Source organism: Cladophialophora psammophila (assembly GCF_000585535.1).
Source record: "Cladophialophora psammophila CBS 110553 chromosome Unknown aczJe-supercont1.15, whole genome shotgun sequence".
Taxonomy (NCBI): Eukaryota; Fungi; Ascomycota; class Eurotiomycetes; order Chaetothyriales; family Herpotrichiellaceae; genus Cladophialophora; species Cladophialophora psammophila.
The window spans coordinates 678480-702112 of NW_006912936.1; the positions used below are offsets into that span (position 1 = coordinate 678480).

Below are 23633 nucleotides of genomic sequence, written 5' to 3' on the forward strand. Positions count from 1 at the left end.
TTCGTGTCCAAACTGCGATGACCGGCTTACGTGTAAGAAAGCAATGGATGTATCTGATGCTAGCATTGTGTATCTTCTAATTCCAATTCAACAATAAATAGGAAGCGGAGAGGTGGGCCTTGCTGTCTGCCTGACGGGTTCTTGATAGTGTGGTGATGCGCCACCCTCTTGCAACGTATACATTTCCCATGTATCCTCCCTGCATGTGTCGCAGGGTGTTACAGCCAGATGGAGGATTCTGTGAAACTTAGGGAGCGTCAGGCCATCGACCTTGTCAAAGATCAGTGTGACCTCCATGGTGTAGCCTCTCGATACAAGGCCCCATTGACTAGACGGCTGTTGGATAAAATTGGGTGCCAGGAGATCAAGTTGAGATATTGCGGTACATGAATGAGATGGCGCTACCTCCGCATCTGTAACCTTTGTGTCCTGGGAGTTAAGCACCGGGCGGAAATATATCGAGGAACTTTGAATTGGTGAAGTCTCAACCTATTTGAGGATAACTCGATCTGTGTCGAACTTCGCACCGGAGTTGTCCCGAGTCGTCGAAAAAGAGACCTTCATACTCCACTTGACTTTGACACGGCATCTGAGGGGCTGCCTGGTATCCCAGGGGAGAATTTCCTTGGCGAAGCTCCGAGTATTCATTGCGAGTGTTAGTGGGAAGGATATGTATCGATTGCCCATTTTATGGTCCCGGGCGATAGGCTCTGACTCTCCAAAGGTCATTGAAAGGTTGACAGTCCTTTGATAAAAAAACAAATTCGCGAAATAACCAGAATTGATAGGGATAGACAGATGAGACGGCCGTCCGATCGCAATTTGTAAGCAAGGATATAGATCAGAAATCCGTACATGCTTGATTAAGAAACCAACTTGTTGTTCCTCAAGCCGAAATTCTGCCTCGACCCAATATGAGGTTTCGCAGACTCCCTGGGTCACTTTCTGATCATTCAAGCCGCTGGAGTTTGGGAACCTTGGAGCAAATCTAGTAAGGACTGCTGAATGTGGGAGGTATCTTGTTCCACCCCATAGCCTCGGTGCATGGGTAGGTAAGCTGAAACCAAAGCTCACATTGCTGTTGCCATTCGCCTCATCAGGCTGGAATTGAGCAAGCGATTTGGCATCGGTCAATGTGACGAGATCTTCGATGGATGTGTCTTCTCCCTCAGATACTAGAATAATGCCTGTAGTCAAGAGTTAGATCTCATCGTAGCGGGTGTCTCCCACGCCTGACAAACCTCTCAGTCTCAACAGCAATGTGTCAAAAGAACTGTTTCGGACTGCTTCACCTGAGACCACAACTCGACCCCCAAGACATCGTATGGTGCTTTCTTTTCGATCCTTGGCATTTGGACGCCCCAATTGTCTCCATGACCAGCTAGATTCTAGTTCTATTGTAGCATCTATCATGGTGAGAGCAGACATTCGGTCACAACTTAGTCCCGCTCAAGGCTGCCATATCGGCAGTATTCGGTCAGCAAGTCTACGTATATCATACTCTTCACACCTACTCCTGAGGGCTGATGCTGCCACAGATTCTTGCAAGGCACCCGGATTTCGTACAGCGGAGAACTAGTATAGAGGCGCCTGTAATAGTGTGGAGCAATATGGCGGAGCCGTCTCCATAGTGTGGGGCTGCGGAGCCGACTCTATAGTGCCAAAGTAAATTAAAAGCACCACACAAGCCTATTTATCTTGGATGTCCGAGGATTCCTTCCTAGCGTCAAACCGGGTCCTGTATCATCAATCCTGGCTTGGTGCTAGACGAGCAAATGGTCACAATCACTGGGGAACAAAAACCCCCGGACGCTTCATGAGAGCAGCGATCGTCGAGGGACTTTGTTTTGATAGGCTCTGGGGCCACATCCTCGCCATTCCTACTTTTGATTGTTGGAATTATTAGTATTGCACTTGGTAAATTCGTCTTGACTCCTTTTGGCCGCTCTTGACAAGGTTTTATTCAGCTCTCCGTAACAAATCACCGCTTGTTCGTCCCGAAAATCCTGGAAGAGGAGGAACTCTGTTTCTAATGGCTTCCACAGACAGTCTGCTGACAATCTTCCACTTCCAGATTCCCCGCTTGAACGACCGCTCTCTCCCCAGATTAAAGGCTGATTAGCAAGCCCCAGCATCTAGCGTGAAGTCAATGCCTCCACCAGAAGTGATCGTGGTCATTTTAGAAAGGTTTGTGCTTGGTCTCATTTGCTGGATAGTCTGAGCTGAAATCGGCACCGTCAAGTAATTCCATTCACCCGGATAGACTGGATATCAGCCAACGTATTTGACGTCCAGAAGAAAGTATAGAAAGCGACCTGAGTCACCGGCTGAGTCTACAGCAACTCCGTCTTGCAACCTTACCTGTCTCTATCTCTTGGGACCTAAACTTTCTGACATGTTGAGCAACCCACGAAGGCTATCTGCAGACATCGAGAGGGCAGAACTCCCCAAGATGGATTCCCAACTTCCTAATGGCAGCCGTCCTCAACACGTTGAGGTGAACACCAATCCTTTCAACAGTGTTCAATCCTCTCTGGGAAATCCCATGCCGCTGTAGGACACCATCACACTCGCTGAAATCATACCTACTCACGACCTCTATAGTGCGCTTGCCGGCTTTCTGCTTTCACTTACACCCGTTTCAAACGTATTGATGGGCTGGCGAGGTGCCGGCGGACTCGGTGCTGCCGAAATGTAAGTGCATCCCCGGTTCCCGGACGCAAGTCCTGTACTGATTCCTGACAGCGGCGTCTTCTATTTCTTCGGCGGTCTGCTCATGGTGATTGCGTCCTTTTTCGAATTTTTCCTTGGCCACACCTTCCAGCTCGCTGTGTTTGGATCCTTCGGCGCTTTCTGGCTCTCATTCGCAGCGACACTTACACCCTACTTCAATGCAGCTACTGCATACCAGCCTCAGAAACCAGAGACGGCTCTCGCAAACCCTACCTTCAACGCCACGTTCGCTTACTTTCCGCTTTACATGGGCCTCTTGTGTTTTATATACTTCATTGCTTCCCTGAAAACCAACCTTGTACTCATGTTGACATTCCTGCTCCTGGTTCCCGGGTTGGGTTGCCTCTCCGGTGTCTTTTTCAAGGCTGCTGAGGGCGTCGCTGCAACATCACTACAGACCGCCGCCGGTGGCTGCTTCTTCGCGGTCTGCATTCTATGTTGGTATCTACTGGTGGCGCAGATCCTGGCCTCGGTTGCATTCCCTGTGCAGCTTCCAGTTGGAGATCTAAGCCAGTTATCGACGATATTCCGTGGTCGGTTGAATAAAAAGCGGAACTGAAGAGATCACATGGAGGTTGTAGGGAGGGAATGTAACCTTGTCAACGGACGACAAACTTTCGGGGAAGGGGGAGGGGTTCAATCTTTCCGCGGAGAGTTCAATATGGATCTTTGAGACTCTAAATCATCAATCACTACGGAAGTGGAAACGTACTGGATGTCGAAAGAATGTATGGTTTAGCAGAAGCTTTAATGCGTGGAATCGGATAGCACTTACCAACTGGATGAAATGATGTTGGTGAAAATTGAGCTCATCACTGTTCATGTTCCACTGTCGTGCAGCCAACTCTGAATTGGAGTACTCAAATCAGCATGCCAAGCGAAGTCTTGACATCTAGGCACTCCTGAAATAGAAATCTCTTGACCTAGGGGTTTGAGATGTCGCTTCGATTCCTCGGGGGAGATTGTTAACTGGGCGCGAGCCAGTGCTGAAGACATGGCTGTAGCCGTCGGCTATTCAAAGCCTTCAAACCCGCGCCACCTTGGCCTCGAGTTCGCGAAGGTATACCATCGTGCGCGATCCCACCGCTTCGTCCCTCAAGGAGCCCCGACCTGTCTGACACCTGAGTTGAAGCGAGTCGTAATATAGTGATAGGGGGTATCTTGGATGACCTAACATCCAGCGGGACATTAATGACTTGTTCAGTGATATGGGTTCTGATGTTACTAACGGGCTAGATTTGCCTGGTTTCTTCCCAATATATCGTATGGTATTTCATGAAGAGCATATAGCCCATGAGATTTGCGGTGATGAGTCGCCTCTTTTTATACCTCCCCAGGCTAGACAGCATCAGCCACACCTCGAACAAGCTTCAGTTTCTCATTCATGTCGTTCCACGTCATTTTATTTCCAATACTCGCGCTGGCGAACCCCACACTGAGGACTGAGACTGATCCTCTTCAAGGCGTTTATTTCATTCTGCCCACTGCCTTCCGCCATAAACCTTGCAGCTTCCCAAACTCTTCTCTTCAACACATCGGAATGCTCAAGCTGAGGAAACTTGGTCGTTACGAGTCCCAGGACAAGGTGTTTGTTACTAGGCAATTCCATCAATGGTTCGAGCCCGCCAGACCGGTCCGTGTCGAATTCAAGAAGGAATGTATCGACCTTGGCCTGCTTGAAGATCTTCTTTGCAATTCGCTCGTAAACACCAGTGGCCCAGTGCCTGCTCATGAAGTTGCCGCGGCACAGATGGAGTCCGACATGAACGTCAGCAGGCAGCAGGTTAATACAATCATTTACCAGTGCGATATATTCGTCGATCACTTCGTCGACTGTTTTCTTGTTCATCGGGTCGTTGTGCCAGCCATCGACAAATTTCTCATCGCAGAAGTCCGTATATTAGTGTGGGTTGCGGTACTGATCGGGCAAAACTTACACGCAAAAGTTGGATCATCGATCTGAAGATTCCGCATGCCCACAGCATAGACTGCTTCCAATTCCGCTTGATAAGCTGCTGCGACATCGTGGTAGTATTCAGTATCACAGGAGTAGACGTCGGAAGGGTACGCACAACCCGGCCGATATCGAAAATGAAACCAGTGAGGTGAGCCCATGGCCATGTTGATGTTCTTGACCTGTTCCGGCCGGACCAGGCCCTTGAGATATTCGAATGATTCAACAAATGTGCTACGGACGTGCTTGATCTTGCCCGAACACAACGTTGTTTTGGCACCCTTTGCGCCTGCATCGGTAAACAGCTTGAAATCAGGCACATAGTCTCGTAGAATGTGGATGGACTGCTCGTTGACTGTGACGTCCTGGAGCCCGTCTAGATTGGTGAAAAAGTCTCCCCAATAAACTGTCAACGGAAAGTGAGTAATAACACTTTGGACACCCTGATGGGGTAATTCACCCTGTCGACGATATTCACCGTCAGTTATAGCTTGAAAGCGAAGATCCTGCTGGAGCCTCACAATATCCTTAATGTACCTATTCTCCGCATCCGTTAGATCCTGTTGTGCTCTTTCGCCTGCAGCGACAGATTCACGAAGCTGTAATAATTCTGCTGGTCTCAGCAGGGAGCCAATGTCTTCGGCTCGGAAAGGCAGAGACTGATGCATTTCGTTCTGAACACGTTCGTTCAATTAATCCTGGCATAGCAGCAATCCCTCTAAACTGGCAGTTTCCTTGCGAGGCGTATTTAGAGCTCGATATTTCCAATTGTGAGACAATACGAAGCAGTGACTGGTGGCTGTGCTTGATTGTCAAACGAGCGAGTTACAGCACGCGGTTTCAGCATGTGACAATACGCTTGGTTAGTGCTCAGGGTGCAGAAAGTCGACAAAGCTTTCTGGCGAGGCGTCCAATTCAAGGGATCTTCTGGGTCATCAGTCGGCGTAGGGATCAAGATGACATCGGTGTTCCCGGCGTGTTTAACGTTGATTCTACCATCAGCATCGGTCAATTGGACGGTGCCAGGAATCCTCATATCTTCAGGCGATAGCATTGTTTTAGACGCTTAAGTTAAGAATGGAACTGGGGAAAGGGAGGGAATTTGCACATGTCTGTGGCGCCTTATATACTTCTCTACCCAGTCTTTCAACTTCAACTGTAGGGATTATCTTGTTTGGTTGCTGGGCAGTTTCTAACAGTCTTCTATGTGCATTTTCGGAAGATGTACTCTTAGTGAAGCTTCATTGGTTAACGCGAAAGCCCTGGCAGTGCCGGAGCAGGGCCGATACTTTTAGGAAAGGCCGGACATCTCGGACGATGAGTTAGAGTCAGTTTCTCCGTTGCGAAGTTGAGTTCACCGTCTTGGAATCATATTATATCCTCAGCTGTGACCTAGTGCGAACTTGCAGAGCTATTCTCGAGGCACGTTTTCTACGGGTCACTTGCTATTCGGCAGCAGTCAGGATCGTCACGTCGGGCAACTCTCCAGCATTATCTTTCGCGATGTTTGATTTTCCTGACTACCGTTTACATTTCTTCAATCTACTGGCAGTTATATCGTCATTGTACCTCCGATTATACACTTAATATTTCCTGCGATGGGTGCGTTCAGTGCCCTAGTGCTAGGAAAGTATGTTAGCAGACAACCGCTTCTGACATGTTGTATAGATGCCGTGGGGTCGTGGTCTCCTTAGATCAATCTTCATCAGCTTTGCGATATATGCGATTAGTTTCGGCTACCACGTTATTTTACGACTCAAGCGCTCTGGTCATGCTCCAAATATTTTCACTTTCAGACGCAGCGGCACGAAGGTGGCTTCGGCGCTCCTCCTTGGATCGTTTGAAGCAGGATGGCCTCTTATAACAGTCCTCTCGGCTTGCCTCAATCTTTTGTGCTTCTTTTGTGTTGTTGACTTCATCTATCGAGCCCAAATATTTCACACCAGTTCTGACTTGTCCTTTGAACGAATTGGTTATGTGAATGCCAGTAGTGCACGTGTTTCCATCCGGTCACCAAAAGAATCAATAATACAGTTGTGGTACAAACCACAATCAACAAGCGTCGTGGAAGAGCAAGGAAGGGAACCGTGGCAAGCAGGTCCGGTCGTTTCTACGACGCCAGAAACCGACTACATGGCTACCTTCGTTCTTGAGAACTTGCGCTCCGACACACAGTATGTGTATTACACCAACGCTAGTCACAAAGGAAGGTTTCACACGCATCCTGAGCGTCCTAAAAGGTGGTCTATGGTCTCCAGTAGCTGCATCAAAGCCTTTTGGACATACAACCCTTTGGACCACCAACTTAGCATCCGGGGCCTAGATTTCCTGTTAAAGGTCGCGGAGTCTAGGGAGCTCTCTTTCATGCTGTTCCTTGGCGACTTCATCTACATTGACTTGCCAAAAAGGTTCGGTTGGAATACGGAGGACTATCAACAAGCTTACAGGCAAGTATACGCGTCTCCAAGTTGGTCACAAGCTTGGACAGAGCTACCATGGTTGCATCTATATGACGACCACGAGATCAACAATAATTGGTCGTCAAATGGGACAGGAATCTATCAGCAGGCTATCAAGGCCTTCATGACTTACCATGACGCTGCAAATCCGCCTCCATTTCGAGATGCTCAAACATACTTCACCTTCCGCCACGGTGATGTGTCATTCTTCATTGCGGACACAAGACGCTACGGGTCAGTTGCGAAGATGAAGGACGGCCCGGAGAAGACTATTCTCGGCGCACAGCATCGGCGCACAGCAACGGCGCGATTTAGAAAGCTGGTTGACCGATGCTTCTGGATGGAAGGTCGTCGTAAGCAGTGTCCCCTTCACGCGGAATTGGAGGGGTCCCGACGTCGAGGATAGCTGGGGTGGCTACTTATGGGAGCGAGAGAGACTGATGCAGACAATGTGGCAGACTGACGGTGTTCTGATCATCAGCGGTGTGAGTGTCTCCATTTTTTCCGTTCACGGCCTGCCGCTTACCCTGGTAACTTTGTTTTCAGGATCGACTCGAGCATGCTACCACTTGTTTTCGGCCCCCAGGCAGCAACGATTCGAAAATTATCGAGTTCTCGACGTCTCCCCTGAATTAATTCTACGAGCCATTTCAGAGAACTTATGCACAAATTGAAGATACAGATGTCGCATTGTATCACCATTACCCGGGCCACTCCAAATTGGGGATCTTCACGCTCGATACCGAGCAGGAAGACGCCTGGACAATGAAATTTGAGTTGATTGTCGATGGCCGAAAGACATGGTCGCAAGTTGTGCGTCAGTCCCACCACAATGGAGAGGCAATGGCCGTGGTTTGAGATTGGGTATGATTAAACAATCCTTCTATAACGTATGATTCCGATAGGAAAGAGGGTGTGCGAGATGCAACTATCAAACAAGCTATCATTCGGCATTGTTTCATGAATCGTTGCATTTCCCCCCGCCTTGAGCCTCTGTCTGTCTCTCTTCAGGGCTTGCGTGCTTGTTTTGTCGAAGTCCTTCACACGATAAGTAAATATATCGATTCACCAATGGCAACTTCGGCACGATGGCGGTACCATGTACAAATCTGGCTGGTATTGATTCCATAAATCAGACGCAGGATATAGCATCTGATCTCAAATTACGTTGAAGTAGTCACCTCACCTCCAGGAAACCTTTCAGTTCTCGTCGCCGATTTCTCAAAATAATGAAATCCATACGTCAACATCCCAGCACTATAGTATTCCCCTGGTTTTCTGTCTTAGTCTTGAAGTTAGCCATAGGCCGCTTGATCCTCTTAGAAAACATCGTACTTACTATAATGTGGAGGGAATGTCACTCTCCTATCCGCGTAATACCTTTCCCTCAAGTCCGTCCCATCTTGCTTGCAAGAGTAGGTTGCATAGACACTTGGGCGGCCGTGATCCGTCTTATTCGGTGCACTTCGGTGGGCCAGGTGACTTCCAAATAGCACGATGTCGCCTGGCTCAAGTGGGAGACAGACCCAATCTGCGCTGGCCTCCCAGTCTGCAGCAATGCGACCCCCCTCACCGGGACCCAGCTTGACATTCATATTATGGCTGCCCCGAGCCACTTCCAGGCAGCCGTTTGCAATGGTAGCTTCGTCGACTGCGATGTTGACGGTAACGTGGTTGACCCCGCCGATGTGATCATAGGCGGGCGCGTCAAGATGCGCTTTGAAGCCATTGCTGTTGGGGAGCTTGTAATTGATTTTTTCTTTGAAAAGGAGCATTTCCTGCGACTCCGTAGCTGTTAGAAATGGATCTCATGGACGGAAAGATGTGGAGGGGTATGGTCTCCTCCCCAAGCAAGGCTAATGAGGGACGCAAGACAGAATGCTGGTGCTAGAGAAAAAGGCCATCAAGAAGTTGAACTCACATCGCCAGATAATTGTTTCAGGACGTTGCAAAGGACTTCACCGCGCAAGAGTTGAACAAACTCGGGATGATATTCGACGAATGCTTCCGTTCGGAACAACTACTGTTTGCCATCAAGGCTAGGCTCCCTGTAGCAAAGCCATTTTCCTGATTCATATGGCCAGCTTTTGTCTTCTTGGTCCAGGCTTGAAGCTCATTAGTTCGACGATTTGATGCTCTTCGAATGGGATATGTAGATAACAGTCCCGATGATACTGTTCAATATGGCTGTGGGAGAGCTTGTAAGTTCTCGGCATTTTGCTTGCAGCGGGGTCAAAAAGTCCTCTGCTGTGTGCACGGATCCTCGAGGCTACACTATCGCTTCTTTGTGAGTGCGTTATGTTTAAGGCTCTAAGAACATTGATGTCATCACATATGTGCTTCGGACTGGACCATGCGGATTCGGTGCCGACCCGCGCGCTACCTCCAAGGTGGGTGTGCTCCGCCATTTCACAACTGTCGGCGATGGTCCCGCAGCATACCCTCTCAGTCTCCGGGATTCTTCGAACATGATAAGATATCTCGGCAGTAAAGCCGAGGCCTTTTTAGGAGATACCAGAGGCAGGCGCACCTCCGAGTGATGGCATGTGAACCCCCCTAGGAGACTTCCAGCATACTATTCACCTTGCTCTTTTGACTGGCCAAGTTGGAAACTATTTTTTATTTGTTCGCGAGAAGGGTCGGCCAATGCGATTGGCGCAAGAATAGGTGGAGTACGTCTGTCATGTCAAATTCAAGTGGGAATATTGACTCTGTCCCCAGAAGCAACTTGCAGGATCAGAGAGACTTATATATCTTTGAAAGGTACAAAAATGAGTGTCGAGAGGAGTCCATCGCGTTCCATTGTCCATCCCAGCTTGGACGGGCAGCTGAGACTATTCTAGGCTGCAGTGCCACCGGAACGCTTAACTATGAGTCAGATGAGCGAACAAGGCTGCACGAGGCTGACTCTTGTACAGGACGACAGCGAGGTCCATGGTGTTGATGTCATAACCAGATCTGGTGCCTGCTGTCCAACACTCTTAGGTCTCTTACATCAACAAGATTGACCCAATCTTGGGTACTTTGATTGTGTCAGCTCTTTAGAGATCTCATCGAATTGGTTGAGACTTTTTAGTAGACTGTTTCAGCGATGAGTGTCAATTGCGATGAAAACAAAACTTTCATAAAGCAGCTGCCTCCACTTCCGAGGGACAGCGTGATAGAACGAGCTCTTGGCCACTCCAAAACTGACCGCGTTGGCTCTACGCCTTTGGCTGACATTACACAATGGTTACTTTGACATGTCCAAAACATATCGGCCTAGAACCTGGCCCTTTTCCATCAAGGCGTAGACCTCCTGAAGCTGGCCGAGTCCAATAAGCTTATATGGAGCCTTGATCAACCCACGTGCGAAGAAATCGAGAGCTTCTGCTGTGTCACGGCGTGTGCCCACATATGAGCACTTAATTCGCAACATCTTCAAGACGCCCCAAAATACAGAAGCCTTAATATTGGCGTCCGGCGGTAGACCAATTGGGACGACGGTTCCGTTTGGGCGAACATATTCAGATGCCTGCTCGAACGGCTTTGGACTAGTTGATACTAGGATAACACCGTGAGGGCCAAGTCCGTCCGCAGTGGCTTTCTTGACGTCATTCACTATGTCTTTGCTCTTCAGGAAGTCGATGTAGGTATCGGCACCCAACTCCTCAAGCGACACTAGACGCGGAACTGTCAGCCATCCAGACGGCCCAACATTTCGCAAAATAACTCAGAGCATATAGGAGAGCGGCGCCCAAGAACTCACTCTTTCCCTTTTCCTCTCCTCCGTCAATGGCGATGACCCTGAGGCCCATCGCCTTTGCGTATTGTTGAGCCAAGCTACCGAGTCCGCCACCTGCACCCACAATAGCAACAGTCTGGCCGGGCTTGCATTCGGATGTCTTCAGGCCTTTGTAAACCGTGATTCCGGCGCAGAGGATGGGCGCGACTGCGGCCATGTTACACCCATCTGGAATCCTGGCGACTGTGGCAGCTTGGGCGAGACAGTATTCTGTTCCCATTCTATTAGCCAAAGAAGGGTCTGAAAGAACAGAGCTTGCACCGACGCTGGAATGTCCCGTTCCTGTGCGAACATTAGCCAAGTATTTAACCAAATAAAGATTGAGCGTACGTGGTATAGCCAGAGAATTTCGCCGTGGGACACAGTATGTCGTTTCCTTCTTCACAGAATTCACAGGCATGTTTCATCAGTTAGCCATGGGCACTCACAGACGTAACCATTTCTCTAGTTTCATTTTGGGGGACAAACCAAGCATATGTTGTTGATCCACTAACACACAAGGTCAGTATCCAGTTTGTTCTAGAACTAAGCAGCTACCAACCTTGACACCCACTTTGTCTCCAATCTCGATACCTTCTGTTAACTCGCCTTTGCTCACAACAACGCCAGCACCCTCGTGGCCTCCAATCAACGGGTCATTTGGGGGAACTACTAGGGGTCAGATCCCCCCACAGGCTCGCAATTTGTTTCAAATTGGCGACATACAAGGCCAATCGCCATTGAGAGCGTGAAAATCTGTGTGACAGACACCGCTGTAGAGGATGTTTACCAGCACCTCTCCTTTGCCTGGTTTGGGAACCGGAATCTGCTTGAAATGGAGCCCTAGGAGCCGTCGAGTAGCATCCATCAGTTTTGGAACTGAGCCACAGTCGCAAAGGCGGAGGGAATACATACTTCCACCCTCATTGACCTGGGCCCACTGTAGCTCTGGAATGGCCATGTTTTGGATACTTATTTAGGTGACAATCGATTTTTTGATTATAGAAGTCCGTAGCGTCGAGTGACTCTTCTTGTGAGGGAACTTGCATTTGCGAGCTGGGGTTAGCTATATATCTGCGTTTACTTTGGGTACCTTTGTCTCCTACTCATGCTGAATTAAGTCATCCCCCCATGTCTTTCAACAACGCTAGCAAGGCGCTGAGTTCATTTAGGCGAAACACGGTCGGAACAATTTTTTCTTCTGCCCCGCAGGATGTAAGTTAACGCGTGACTCTTCCGCTATACCAATTGGCCGTATTTAATTTCACTAATGCTATCACTTGGAAGATCATCCAGCTTGGTGTATGTCCGAGTCGCACGCTCGAGAACCCATCATCGCGATGCTCACCATACACTAGGCGTTGGCACCCTGGATGTCCCTCCGGATGTCCAGACCTCCCGATTTTAAAAAGGTCGGGAGGCTGGGGCATGGAGAAGATGGTGCCTGTGTGATCGACTCTCACTGCACTATCCATTCATGGAGTTGGCGTTCGTATCCTTGGCCTATCGCGTCCCCCTTGAAAATGGACGGTGTCTTGAACGGTTGCGATACTTTCGGGAGAACTTGTGTGTGTCCTGCCGTGTTGGTCTTCATAACGAAATGGTCAGGGAATTGTCCTGATGCTGCAGATAGGCAGATGTCGAGCTCATTACCTGGACCCCCCTCTCTCGGGGTGCCCAGGACATTCCCATCCATAGATAGCGTTTCAGCCCCTAGAGCATACGGCATTTCAGCCGAAGAGGCATGAGAATGTTAAACGGGATCGGCAGAAGCACAGCTAGGAATAGCGACAATCCGATTATAACCGCTCGAGTAGATTATGGCGCCCTTACCACTTTTCCGCAAGAAATTATCTAAGCACATGGTCTAACTGCACCAGTCTCAATGGGAATTAGTGTTGGCGGCTCCGCCTCTTAGCTATCGGAGCCGCGGTGGCACCGATCTAAGTTTACTTAGCTACATCTCACCAAATTCTAACCCACCATAGGGAATATCGGCTACTAAAGAAATCGCAGTGAGTTTCATGTGCCTTCCCGGGCTAAAGATGAATCTTATCGTGGAGGAGAGCGAAGTACTGATGTAGAGCAGTCTTTCTCTTCTTCGTACTACTGTAACAGAGCAATTCAGGGTTTGGCATGCACGTGCAACAACGCACAGATGCCTGTCCAGCAGGTCGGGAATCGAGACCGCGGTTCTGGTTGGCGCTGACAGGACAACTCCACCACCAACACCACCCAGAGAGGCAGCGGCTAGGGCAACGTACGCCTAGCACAGCGGCAGTATCGAGGAACAGGGCAGGACTGATAAAACACTCAGGAATTAGGTAGACGGCACCAAAAGGCCATAAAATTCATGATACTCTGCTCAAACTGTAAAGAATGGCACTCTGCCAGCACTGTAAACTGTTCCGCACTCCCTCTGCCAGCCCATTTTGGTTTGACATGTGACTGGACAACTTTCTCCCCCCTGCTACCATCTTGCCAGCCCAGCCCAGCCCAGCACAGCCACTTTGCCTTGTTACAGTATAAGAGGGCTCATTCGGGCTCCTCGATTAGCCGTGGCTCTGGCTTATGTCATCGAACAAAGTTGAAGGTGACCCTCGACTACAGTACTGGTAGTCGACTTCTTCCAATACACTAGCCAACTCGAGTACCCTGGTCGACTCCCCCCTAAATACACTGGTCAACCCCAAAACCACCACGCGACTCTATCCCAGGCGGCATCGTATTTCAGAGAACTACACTTATTCACTAAAGTGCGTGGCTGGGAGCATTAATAGTGGCAAGAAATTCCTTGCGAATTGACCGTATCGGTTCCCCGGAGATCGCTGGCCTTGAATCTCAGCGCCTCGGCGCTTGTCACAGTGTTACTGGAGATCCACCGTTCAAGATAATCTTTAACTTCCCGCTTCACCAACACAGTGAGACAGGTACAACCCGAATTGCGATCCGAGCTTTATCGCTAACGCCACCTCGACGTCGAAATCCACTGACCTCCACGCCTATTTGACCGATCGAGAGAGGACCAGGTGGGCTTCACTTGCGCCCTTCCAAAAAGCTGACTGCGGGCAAAAATCCGTGAGCTACCAGAAATATGTTGGTTCCAAAAGACAATTAACAAGATTTCGAGGTTCATTCCTAGATACCAAAACAATGTCCACAACATGGTCCCTAACAAGGTTAAGCTTCCAGTACTCACGGCCTATACGTGAGCACAGTGCCTCGCACGCTCTCTTGTCATTCAACGTTCACAACCAGCATCATCTTCCGATATCCTTCTATTCTGGAATTAAAAGGTCTCGCTGACCGTTCGCTCCGTCGAAAACCCGGGTTCTTGTTTCTTTCCAGTGACGCTGGAATCCAATCCTTTTCGTTAATATAACTCTCTGGCTTCCAGCACACTTTCCACCGCGTCAAGAACTGGGCCTCGTTGCCGATGTTGCATTTATCGATGATGCTATGCACGTGTGAGAACAGAGTGCCGTAGCATCCTGCCCAGCAATGGTGTGAATACGGATCGAACTCGGAAGGAGTGTCCTTGTGCTGTTGAAGCATGGCTTCCAGTGTAGCCTCTGCATCCGGCATGTCAAAATTCCCAGCAAACATCTATCGATTAGCGATCCCAAGCACGAACTCTATCTCCCCGTGGTCGGAACAGCACCACAGGTCATAAGCTTCGCTTTGATTCCAGAGCTCATCGGAAGAGCTGGCCCACGACCTGGAGGCTGCGCGTAAAGAAGTGGATCAGGTTGACCATCTACGTTGCCGTATCTGCATGGTCAGCATTCCAAAGGCGGTGATCAAATATGGCCACGTCTTTTGCAAACCGTGCCTGACCGAACGGCTTCGGAAACCGTCACATAACTGCCCGATCTGCAGAATGGAGGTGGAAAAAAAGTGATATCCGGGATATCTACCTCGAGCCCCATGATAGGAACTCTACTATACTTGATGATGAAGGGGCAACAGAAGTGTATATGCCCATGAAGGGAAGCTCGACATTCAGGATCCAGACAAGAAGGTCATCACTTTTCTTAAGCTGTTTTAGATGGGGTTCGACGTGATTTCGAGTTTTGTATACCGTGGAGAAATGATGGAGTCGAACTTCGTATGGTGCCAAAGTATTCAAGAAGCAGAACATACACTGAGTTGTTGTTGGAGCCTTGGGAAAAGGCTCGCAGTCTGGCGACCCACTTTCATGTCGAATTCCCCACGTTCGATCCGGTTTGTGTTGCAGCGGAACGTCTTTTCTTACGGCATAAGGCAACAAGCGCAAATTTAAGGGGACCTCCGCATACTCATCTTCTCCACTCCATTCCACTCAAGCGATCAGGAGGCCGTAGGATGGAGGGGGCTTGCGATCCTGCGACCCGATGGCCCGAGGAACGCAGAGCTGGAGCGGGCTACTCGAAAAAGTCCTCAAAGCTCCAACGGCAATCATACATACAGCATGGCCGGCCTGAATTAGGACGTCAGCATCTCACGGAGCTTACGCCATCAAGGTATTAAACCCAAACACTTTATAAACTGCTCTTCCTAAATTTGAGAGATATTGGTACGTTCCGATTTTGTATCAGTAAGAACAATTGCATTCTCATCCGTCCAGTGGACCCTTAAGGCGTGAAGAAAAAAGCGGTCGAGAGAACCAACCGGTATCTCAATGATAATCGCTGCTCACAACATAGAAACGCCATGTCACCGGCAGTACTTTTACGTTGGCGGAGTCTACGAGGAGGACAAAAGCACGAGCTTTGGTGGACATGTCATGAGAGACCAGACATACGTCGAATGCCTGACACCACTTGGCGGAGCCATACGGGAACACCCTTTGGTTTTCGTCCATGGAGGCGGTCAAAGTGGGTTGGTATGGCATAACACTGGGCCGTGGGAGTTACCAAAGGAGCGGGCTAACACAAGCTTAGAACTGGCTGCATACGCTGGACGGCCGAAAGGGATGGGCCTCCTACTTTCTCGACCAGGGTTACACCGTCTACCTGATAGACACGGCGTCAAGGGGCAGATCCGCACCGGCCCTTCAACGAAAGCACGTCCATTATCCGACAGGCTTCGTGGAAGACATGTTCACCGCACCGAAGGCGGCGGGAAAGTGGCCACAGGCAGAATTGCACATGCAATGGCCTGGTGTGAGTCTGGCAACCATTTGCTACCGGAGCCTCATGTCCCTGCTCTACTGACTTCCGTGTAATAGAGAGGGAAGCGTGGTGATCTGATATTTGACCAGTTTTACGCCTCGACTTTACCGAGTATGTCTGACCTGGTTGCATACCAGCAGACTCAGAAGGCAGGGATAACTGCTCTGCTCGAACGGATCGGCCGTCCAAGTATTTTGATCATACATTCGCAGGGTGCTCCCGGTGGATGGCTGGCCGCAGACGCATGTCCCCATTTCGTCAAAGCCATCATCGCTGTCGAGCCAAACGGGCCCCCTTTTGCAGGCACACATCCACACAATGGCTCAAAAGCGCGGGTGTGGGGTCTCGCTGACGTCCCCATGGCATTTTCGCCGCCGATAACAGATCCTTCAGAGCTTCGCCTTATCACCATTCCAGCGACCCAAGGTGGCCGGTCCCCAGTAGTGCTACAGGATCAAAGTGAAGGGCGGGTGATACACAAGCTGAAGAACCTCCAGAACATGCCAGTGCTGGTGGAAGTTGGCGAGGCCAGCTACCATGCCGAGTACGAACATGCTACGGTAGCGTTTTTGCGACAAGCCGGAGTCTCCTGTGATTTAATCCGGCTAGAAGAACTCGGAATCAAGGGCAACGGACACATGCAAATGCTGGAGTTGAACAACCTGGACATTGCGGCAGTGTTGCAGAAGTGGATAGAAGACAGGTTTCCTCACAGCAAAGCCGCACTGTAGGCTGGTAGATTTCTTCCCGCACCGCTTGTCATCCTGCTACCGAGACCATGCGCGCGAGCAAGCCTGCCTGCACTCTATTTCGGATCCAGCTGTGTGATCGTATTTGTCGCAGCCCAAGTCATCATCCGCATGCATGACAAAGAAGAGTAGCGGGAGAGACCCGAAGATGGGAAGAGCCTTTGAAGGCATGGTTTCGGCGATCTTGTTCGCGTATGCTGAGCCATAAAGGAGGTGGAAGTGACAAATCGATGAAAAGAAGGACAGAACGACCATTGCGGACTTGCCAATTTGCCCGGGAGGCTGGGTGCTTGCGTGGGCTTGAACCGTGGCAGATCTCGCGCGAAGGGCGCAGAGTGCGAGAGATCGACATCCGCCGTCTTTGTAAAGTGTTTTGGAAATAAGACTGAACACAGAGCACCGAGCACCGAGCACCGGTGGTAAAGAAAAAAGGTCCTGCAGAGTACCGGAGGAAGAGGTACTGTCAAGCGACAGGCCCGCGATCCTGTCGGAGACAACGCCGAGCCCGATTCGCCATGACTCAGCAAGGCTCCAGTTTCGACTTGAGATTTTAACATTCTCAAGACTTCGTGATAAGCCATGTCCGAGTCCGTCACGTTTAGCCCATCAACGGCTCACCTAAGGGTTGACACAATCGCTCGCTTCCTTTCCATCGCTCTACATCGCCTCTGCATCTGATTGGGTGGCTACGTCTTTGAGCTTCTGAAGACAAGGCTCCAGCCTGAGGTAAAATGTCGGCCAGGTTCAGAACCTGGTTGACATTTTTAGACTGTCTTGAGCTTTTTCTTTCCTCGCTCTGAGTGGTGAAGTCCTAAGGACCTGTGGAATCCTTGAGAGATACCTGGACTCGACACTCGTCCTCAGAATCTAAACGCCAAAATGCTGGAATGCCAGACATGCAACCCTCAAAAGACCATACCAAACATGTACGGGCGTTTTTCAGAAAAGCTCAACAGTTGCAGCCCGAAACTAGAATCCGGCAAAACAGAGATTCTGAAGTCCTGGAAGCAGTTCACACAGCTATCGAAAGTCTGAAATTGTGCCCTAATCGACTCTGGGCAGTGACCAGGAATCTCCCTGATGGCTTGGAGAATATACCGCGCGGCTCTTTCCGCCCGGGCAAAAAGTGCGATTATTTCCGCGAACAAGAACGAGTCATGACCAATGTAGCTTTCAATTCTGTGAGCTGTCTCAGCTTGATTTCACTTCCGTCGACCAGCGCCACGAATGCAATTCCAATTCTTATGGATGTGAACAACTCAAACAGCATTTTCCGAGTCAGGTTCTGAATGAAGCTGCGCGACTGGGAGAATGTACCGCATGGAACTTCACCGGGCAGTCTTTGGTGAGACAGCCTGCCGGCTATATGGCCATCTCTCACGTATGGTCTGATGGAACTGGAACCGGAGCATGGCCAGAGAAAGGGGTGAACCGCTGCCTCTGGCATTTCTTTATACGGGTTGCAAAAACACTGCAAGTCTCCGGAATCTGGTGGGATACAGCTAGCCTCCCCAGAGACAAAACAGCACGTGCCAAAGCTATCAGCCGAATGCACCGCAATTACGAAGACGCGCGTGTCACATTTGTCCATGACTGTTTTCTTCGGGAGATAGATTGGGACGACAGTGACCCTCGAGCTGCTGCGGAAGGCGCCAGCCTCGCCATCATTATGTCACCCTGGTTTGGTCGAGGCTGGACAGCTTTAGAGCTGGCAAAATCATCAAAGGTCAAAATAATGTTCAGAAAAGGGAAAAGGTATATCTTGAAGGATCTGGACAACGACATTCTCAGTGCGTCAACGGATCAGACACCTGCTTACCACATAGCGACTCAAGCCATTCAAAATCTGAGACGGGGTACGATCACAAGTATCGACGATCTTTTGGCAATCCTTGGCCCTCGTTCTACGTCTTGGAGTAGGGATCTAGCCGTCATCGCAGCGTTGCTTACTGGAATTGAATTCACCAGTACCGACTCCCAACAAGAAATATATCAAACTATTCTACGAAAAATTGGCAGAGTATCCCACAGACACCTCTTCCAGAACTCTGCTACAATGTCGAAAGGCTTTAATTGGTGTCCTGCCAACATACCCAATATGCCTTTCGCTTCACGCCCTGCCTCGCTGCTTGTGGAAGACAACGGCAATCTGGTCGGCACCTGGAAAGTGTTTCAGATTGGCAGCATTTCCAAACGCGTGCTGGCTTGGATTGGTGTTCCTCCCCTGACTGGAGTGGCGATACGTTCAGCTTTGGAAAATCCCAATCAGCATGTCTTCATGGTAGAGCCGGACGGGAAAGACTTCGCTGGGGCCCTGCTTGTAAAAGTCCTGGGTCGTCACAGAATGTTTCAAAGACTCTGTAGCAGAGATGTAGGATTTTTACCATTTCACCCTGCCCAAAATCTGCAGGCCAAAACTACGATCAACTTGGAAGTGGGCTTGGGTGATACAGATATGATAGAGCAAGGTGAAGTTAAGGCTTGGAGAACAGTGACATCATGTCTCCTGGATTTCAGAGGGAAGTCTATGCCCATCAGAGCTTCACGGAGCCTCATAAGCTATCCGTTGAAACCTCTTGGACTCCAACGCAGTATTTTTCGTGTACCGACAAAGAGTCCACCACTGAGTGTACGAAAGGCACACAGTTCTACGGTTGCGGATGCCATTGGATGTCTTTCCGAGAGGAGCAATGCTCTTGACACTCAAGATGTTTCTAAAGGAGTAGCTTTGCATCGAGCTGCTTGGAAAGGCAAAGAAGAGGTGGTTAGCAATCTCCTCACCTAGGAGGTTGATCAGGACGCAGCGGACAAATATGTTCAGCTGCCAATACACCTGGCGGCAGAGCGGGGGCATGTCAATGTAGTCAAAGCATTGATGGCTAAGTCAACGAACATCAATCAGAGAAGCATCGGTGATGAACAGACCGCACTACATATCGCGGCTTGGAGCGGCTCACTGGCAGTTTTCCGTCTGCTTGCTGCAAAGTCTGCTCTCGACCTAATGGACAACCGTGGACAAACAGCGTTACACATTGCAGCCGCGCTTTCCTATTTGCCCGTGGTAAGCCTCCTGTTACAACGGGGCGCGAAAGTCTACGCCAAAGACGAGCGCGGCTGGACTCCAATGGCATGGGCGGCCCGCAACTGAGATGAAGAGATTCTGAAGGCGTTTCTCCAACATAGCAATATCGAGATCAACTCAATGGATGAGCTTGGACGGACTCCACTATACTTAGCATCATGGTACGGACATACCAGTGCTGTAAAGTTGTTGCTCAAGCATCCAGCCATCGATCGTGATGCAACCGACAGTTTTGGACGAACGCCGGTCTTTCACGCAGGCTTGTATGGCCATCTCGACGTAGTGCTGGCACTCTCTGATCACAGAGTAAATGGCACCGTTCGCCTACTTGACTTGCCACAGGCCTCCCATTCCGAAGCCGGGAATAAGTGTCTTGCAGTTGTCGACTACCTCCTTCGATATCAATGTCCTCAGAAGCGGCGCAGAGAATTTCCTGGGAAAGGTTCAACCGATAGACGGGATGAGAACAGCAATCCTTTACTGTGGGCAGCCTCTTGGGGCCACTACGAGATAGTTGAATATCTTCTCCACTGTGGTGTGTACCCGGATCCAAAAGCTGAGTCACTGCACCCGGGCACAAAGGCTGAGATATACGTCCCACCTGAAAGCCCACTCCAACTAGCTGCTAGAAACGGGGATGACAGATTGTTGAAGCTGCTCCTCCGAACTGGTGAAGTTAATATCAATTATTGGAAAGATGACCTCCAGCCAGCTCTATTTTCGGCTATCAGGAGTGGTAATCAGGCTGCAATTGGACTCTTGCTTAGAGAAGATGAAGTTGACCTTGGTTATGACGATTTCAATAATTCATCAGCCTTGATACACGCTGCGAACACCGGGAATCCCGCAATTTTTAAGCAAGTGCTTGCAACAGGGCGAGCCGCCATCAACTTTGGCGGATTTACGGATCCTTTAGCAATTGCTGCGCTGCGCGGACACGAGGACATAGCGAGATTGCTACTGTCCATACCAGAAATCGAAGTCGACAGTGATGAGGCACTTCGCTGCGCCGCCGAGAGTGGTCATGCGGGCGTGGTTGAAATCTTACTCGAAACAGGCAAAGCTAACATCAACGCACAAGCAAGGTACAGACTCATGACACCACTAATGAGCGCTGCTGATAATGGCCATCATGCCGTAGTCAGTCTGTTGCTTAGTACGGGAAAGGCCGATCTCTCTGTTCAGGAAAAGAATGGCGAAACAGCTCTTTCTTTGGCTGGCAAAAGGGGCCACGACAGAATTGTGAAGCTTTTGTTGCAGCACATCCGCGACGTCAATGTCCGTAACCAGAAAGTGGCCTTGGAAGCGGTGATCTTTGAAGGTGCCTGGTATGGTCTTGCTGCTGTCGTCAAAGGACTGCTCGAGATCGCTGAGAACGTCCAGCTCGATCCCAGGGATAGCTGCTTGCGCACACCGTTGATCTACGCCGCCATGTTTGGGGCCCTGGATTTCGTCAAAGCACTCCTTTCATCGGGCAGAACGGTTGACATTAACGCACAGGATGAATGCCTCAGGACTCCACTTTCATATGCTGCAGAACGAGGCCACGAAAGCGTAGTTGTGGAGCTGCTGACACTCGGTGAAAAGCTGGATATCAACCTCAAAGACTCGGCTGGGTATACACCGCTCTGCTATGCGACGTTGCTGGATCATACGCGCGTGGCAAATCGGCTGTGCTCAACAGGTAGAGCAGACCTCGGCGGAGTGGACTTGACGTCCACTCATTCGCTAAATATTGGACAGCCACCAATTCGCGGCAGCATCTCTCTGGAGCCCTGGTTCTGACCATGCTTGTAATCTCAACGAACCATCAGTACGCTTGCATACTTCCGCCAAAAGAAGAAGATGCCAGACCCGGAAACCTCTCGACACGGGAGCGTAAGCCTCAGGATTCTTGAGGGATCAAGCTTTGTATAGGATTCATTGAGCATGATCCGACCTGGTTGCAGCCTGGGCGCACTGCCTCCTTTGGCAAGAAACCTTCAAGATGTTGCAATTTGATCAACTACGTACAAGCTTCGAAGCAATTGGCGCTATCAGATGGAATTGCTAGCTCTTTGTCTAGAAGTCTGAAAGCCATTGTCACAGTTCCCTTTCAATCGTCTTCCTTCCACGTCTCTTGAAGAAACCCAGCCATGTTGTATCAAAGATCATCGATCATCCCCTTGACTTTCACCACTTTTCCAGTCACATGCTCAATGCTCTCCCAGATCTGTTCGCTTTCCTCCCATAACTCGAGGTACTTCGCGTCCTGAGTTGTGATCTTGGATTTCAGCTCCTCGTTCTCCCTTTCCAGCGCTTCAATCCGCCTTTGCATTTCTTCGATCCTGCAATTCAATTGCTTCTCCAGATCCGCGCTGCTCTTCTGCTCATCAGCCTGTCTCCTCACCCTGCTCTGGATCGCTGGTTCCAGTGAATCCGCATGCTGTCTCAACGCGGCCAATTTTTGAACCCGGAGGGTTGTTTGTTGGCGGAGCTCGTCGCCCGAATGCTTTGACGAGGGGTCTGACTTATATGCGCCGTCTTGGGGCTGTGGCCACGTCATTTTCGAATTCTGCCAGTCATCCTCGCTCCCTCCAGCTCTGCGGGAGTCCCTCTTGGTGGACCTGCTCGTCATCCCGGTCGTCCCGAGGGCTTTGTTTGTTTGTTTTGCCTTAGTCACTTGTGTCAGGGGTTGGGTAGGAAATCCTAGCCCTGGAGTGAAGTATTAAATTTCTTCGACTTCGGGCCTTCAACAAACCTATGGCTCGATGCAGCTGTCTCTAGAAGGAAAATTGGAGAGTCGGCGGATTCACCAGTAGACTCTCCGGGGGCATGCCGGTGTACATACAGTATTCTCACACAACACCAGCTCTTCAAGGCTACAGACTTACGGAATCCGTCGTTTCCACTAGACACTGGCAAGGACAACTCGTCTGTGAGAATTGATAGTTCAGCAGGAGGATGTCAGGTCAAATGGTCCAATGGCAGGTTGTATTACTTGCTTTTGCGGCTTGTCTGATGGGATGCGACCGGTGTGGTGCATTGGTGCCCAAACGGCGCAATACAGGGCGTGCACAAAGGCCAAAATGGGTAATCGTAGGCAACCGAATGTACGTGAATGAAAGTGAGGCATTCATGCGAAGGCAAGGCAGAGTGTCTCTGCTGAGCAAAATTGGAGATCCCACCTGAGATTAACTTGGGCACCAGAAGACTCGAGACGATGGCCCCTATCTACAACCTGGAATACGGGAGTGGTGGGATATCAGCCTAGCAGGCATTCAAGGCCAGCCCAAAAGTGCCTGTCACGGAAGGGGCGAGGTGCATGCTCCAGTAGCTCCAACAGCTGCAGATTGCTAGACAGCAGACAGCATAGCAAGAATACGAATAACCAAAAAAAAAAACATACCAATGCGTCTCCAACGATCCGGTACAGGTGCGATCTGAATTACGACGGGAATCGAGCCATCCTCGGTTGAGTGATTCATTTACACCGGTTGCCTGGTCTCGTTCGTTTGTAGTCTCCTCGGTGGTTAGTATGCGCGCTACTGTATGAAGACCCCCATCTTCGTCGTCATCGTCACTCATCGAGACGCTACTGTTCAGCTTGGTTATGTAGGGCAACCCGCGTCGCAGGTGAGGAGCCGATTTGACTCTGCCCTGATGTTTGGTGGGGGCTGGATTACGTACAAGAGGTGCCGCTGGGCTAAAATCTCAACCTTGCATACTGTCGGACTGGGAATGGGTCAAGATTACCAGGC

General features: G+C 50.0%; 9 protein-coding genes across 9 annotated transcripts; 5 read left to right on the forward strand and 4 right to left on the reverse strand.

Moving 5' to 3' along the window:
- Nucleotides 1–489: 489 nt before the first annotated feature.
- On the reverse strand, nucleotides 490–729 carry A1O5_09179 (uncharacterized protein; the record flags this gene model as incomplete). The annotated part of the gene is made up of 1 exon (XM_007749759.1): nucleotides 490–729. The coding sequence occupies one exon, from the start codon at nucleotides 727–729 to the stop codon at nucleotides 490–492; it is 240 nt and encodes a 79-aa protein (XP_007747949.1).
- A 1924-nt stretch (nucleotides 730–2653) lies between these two features.
- Nucleotides 2654–3292, forward strand: A1O5_09180 (uncharacterized protein; the record flags this gene model as incomplete). The annotated part of the gene is made up of 2 exons (XM_007749760.1): nucleotides 2654–2694; nucleotides 2746–3292. 2 exons carry the CDS (start codon nucleotides 2654–2656, stop codon nucleotides 3290–3292), a joined length of 588 nt encoding a protein of 195 aa, XP_007747950.1.
- An 843-nt stretch (nucleotides 3293–4135) lies between these two features.
- On the reverse strand, nucleotides 4136–5741 carry A1O5_09181 (uncharacterized protein; the record flags this gene model as incomplete). The annotated part of the gene is made up of 4 exons (XM_007749761.1): nucleotides 4136–4566; nucleotides 4671–5093; nucleotides 5148–5361; nucleotides 5517–5741. 4 exons carry the CDS (start codon nucleotides 5739–5741, stop codon nucleotides 4136–4138), a joined length of 1293 nt encoding a protein of 430 aa, XP_007747951.1.
- A 1079-nt stretch (nucleotides 5742–6820) lies between these two features.
- A1O5_09182 (uncharacterized protein) lies at nucleotides 6821–7552 on the forward strand (the record flags this gene model as incomplete). Its single annotated transcript, XM_007749762.1, has 1 exon — nucleotides 6821–7552. One exon carries the CDS (start codon nucleotides 6821–6823, stop codon nucleotides 7550–7552), a length of 732 nt encoding a protein of 243 aa, XP_007747952.1.
- A 757-nt stretch (nucleotides 7553–8309) lies between these two features.
- A1O5_09183 (uncharacterized protein) lies at nucleotides 8310–8921 on the reverse strand (the record flags this gene model as incomplete). Its single annotated transcript, XM_007749763.1, has 2 exons — nucleotides 8310–8428; nucleotides 8486–8921. 2 exons carry the CDS (start codon nucleotides 8919–8921, stop codon nucleotides 8310–8312), a joined length of 555 nt encoding a protein of 184 aa, XP_007747953.1.
- Nucleotides 8922–10378: 1457 nt separating this feature from the next.
- On the reverse strand, nucleotides 10379–11870 carry A1O5_09184 (alcohol dehydrogenase; the record flags this gene model as incomplete). Its single annotated transcript, XM_007749764.1, has 7 exons — nucleotides 10379–10806; nucleotides 10895–11212; nucleotides 11261–11309; nucleotides 11399–11419; nucleotides 11472–11578; nucleotides 11636–11752; nucleotides 11825–11870. The coding sequence occupies 7 exons, from the start codon at nucleotides 11868–11870 to the stop codon at nucleotides 10379–10381; spliced, it is 1086 nt and encodes a 361-aa protein (XP_007747954.1).
- Nucleotides 11871–15569: 3699 nt separating this feature from the next.
- A1O5_09185 (uncharacterized protein) lies at nucleotides 15570–16793 on the forward strand (the record flags this gene model as incomplete). Its single annotated transcript, XM_007749765.1, has 3 exons — nucleotides 15570–15773; nucleotides 15832–16053; nucleotides 16119–16793. The coding sequence occupies 3 exons, from the start codon at nucleotides 15570–15572 to the stop codon at nucleotides 16791–16793; spliced, it is 1101 nt and encodes a 366-aa protein (XP_007747955.1).
- Nucleotides 16794–17707: 914 nt separating this feature from the next.
- A1O5_09186 (uncharacterized protein) lies at nucleotides 17708–19959 on the forward strand (the record flags this gene model as incomplete). The annotated part of the gene is made up of 3 exons (XM_007749766.1): nucleotides 17708–17992; nucleotides 18079–19279; nucleotides 19616–19959. 3 exons carry the CDS (start codon nucleotides 17708–17710, stop codon nucleotides 19957–19959), a joined length of 1830 nt encoding a protein of 609 aa, XP_007747956.1.
- Nucleotides 19960–20013: 54 nt separating this feature from the next.
- On the forward strand, nucleotides 20014–21678 carry A1O5_09187 (uncharacterized protein; the record flags this gene model as incomplete). Its single annotated transcript, XM_007749767.1, has 1 exon — nucleotides 20014–21678. The coding sequence occupies one exon, from the start codon at nucleotides 20014–20016 to the stop codon at nucleotides 21676–21678; it is 1665 nt and encodes a 554-aa protein (XP_007747957.1).
- Between the last annotated feature and the right edge of the window lie 1955 nt (nucleotides 21679–23633).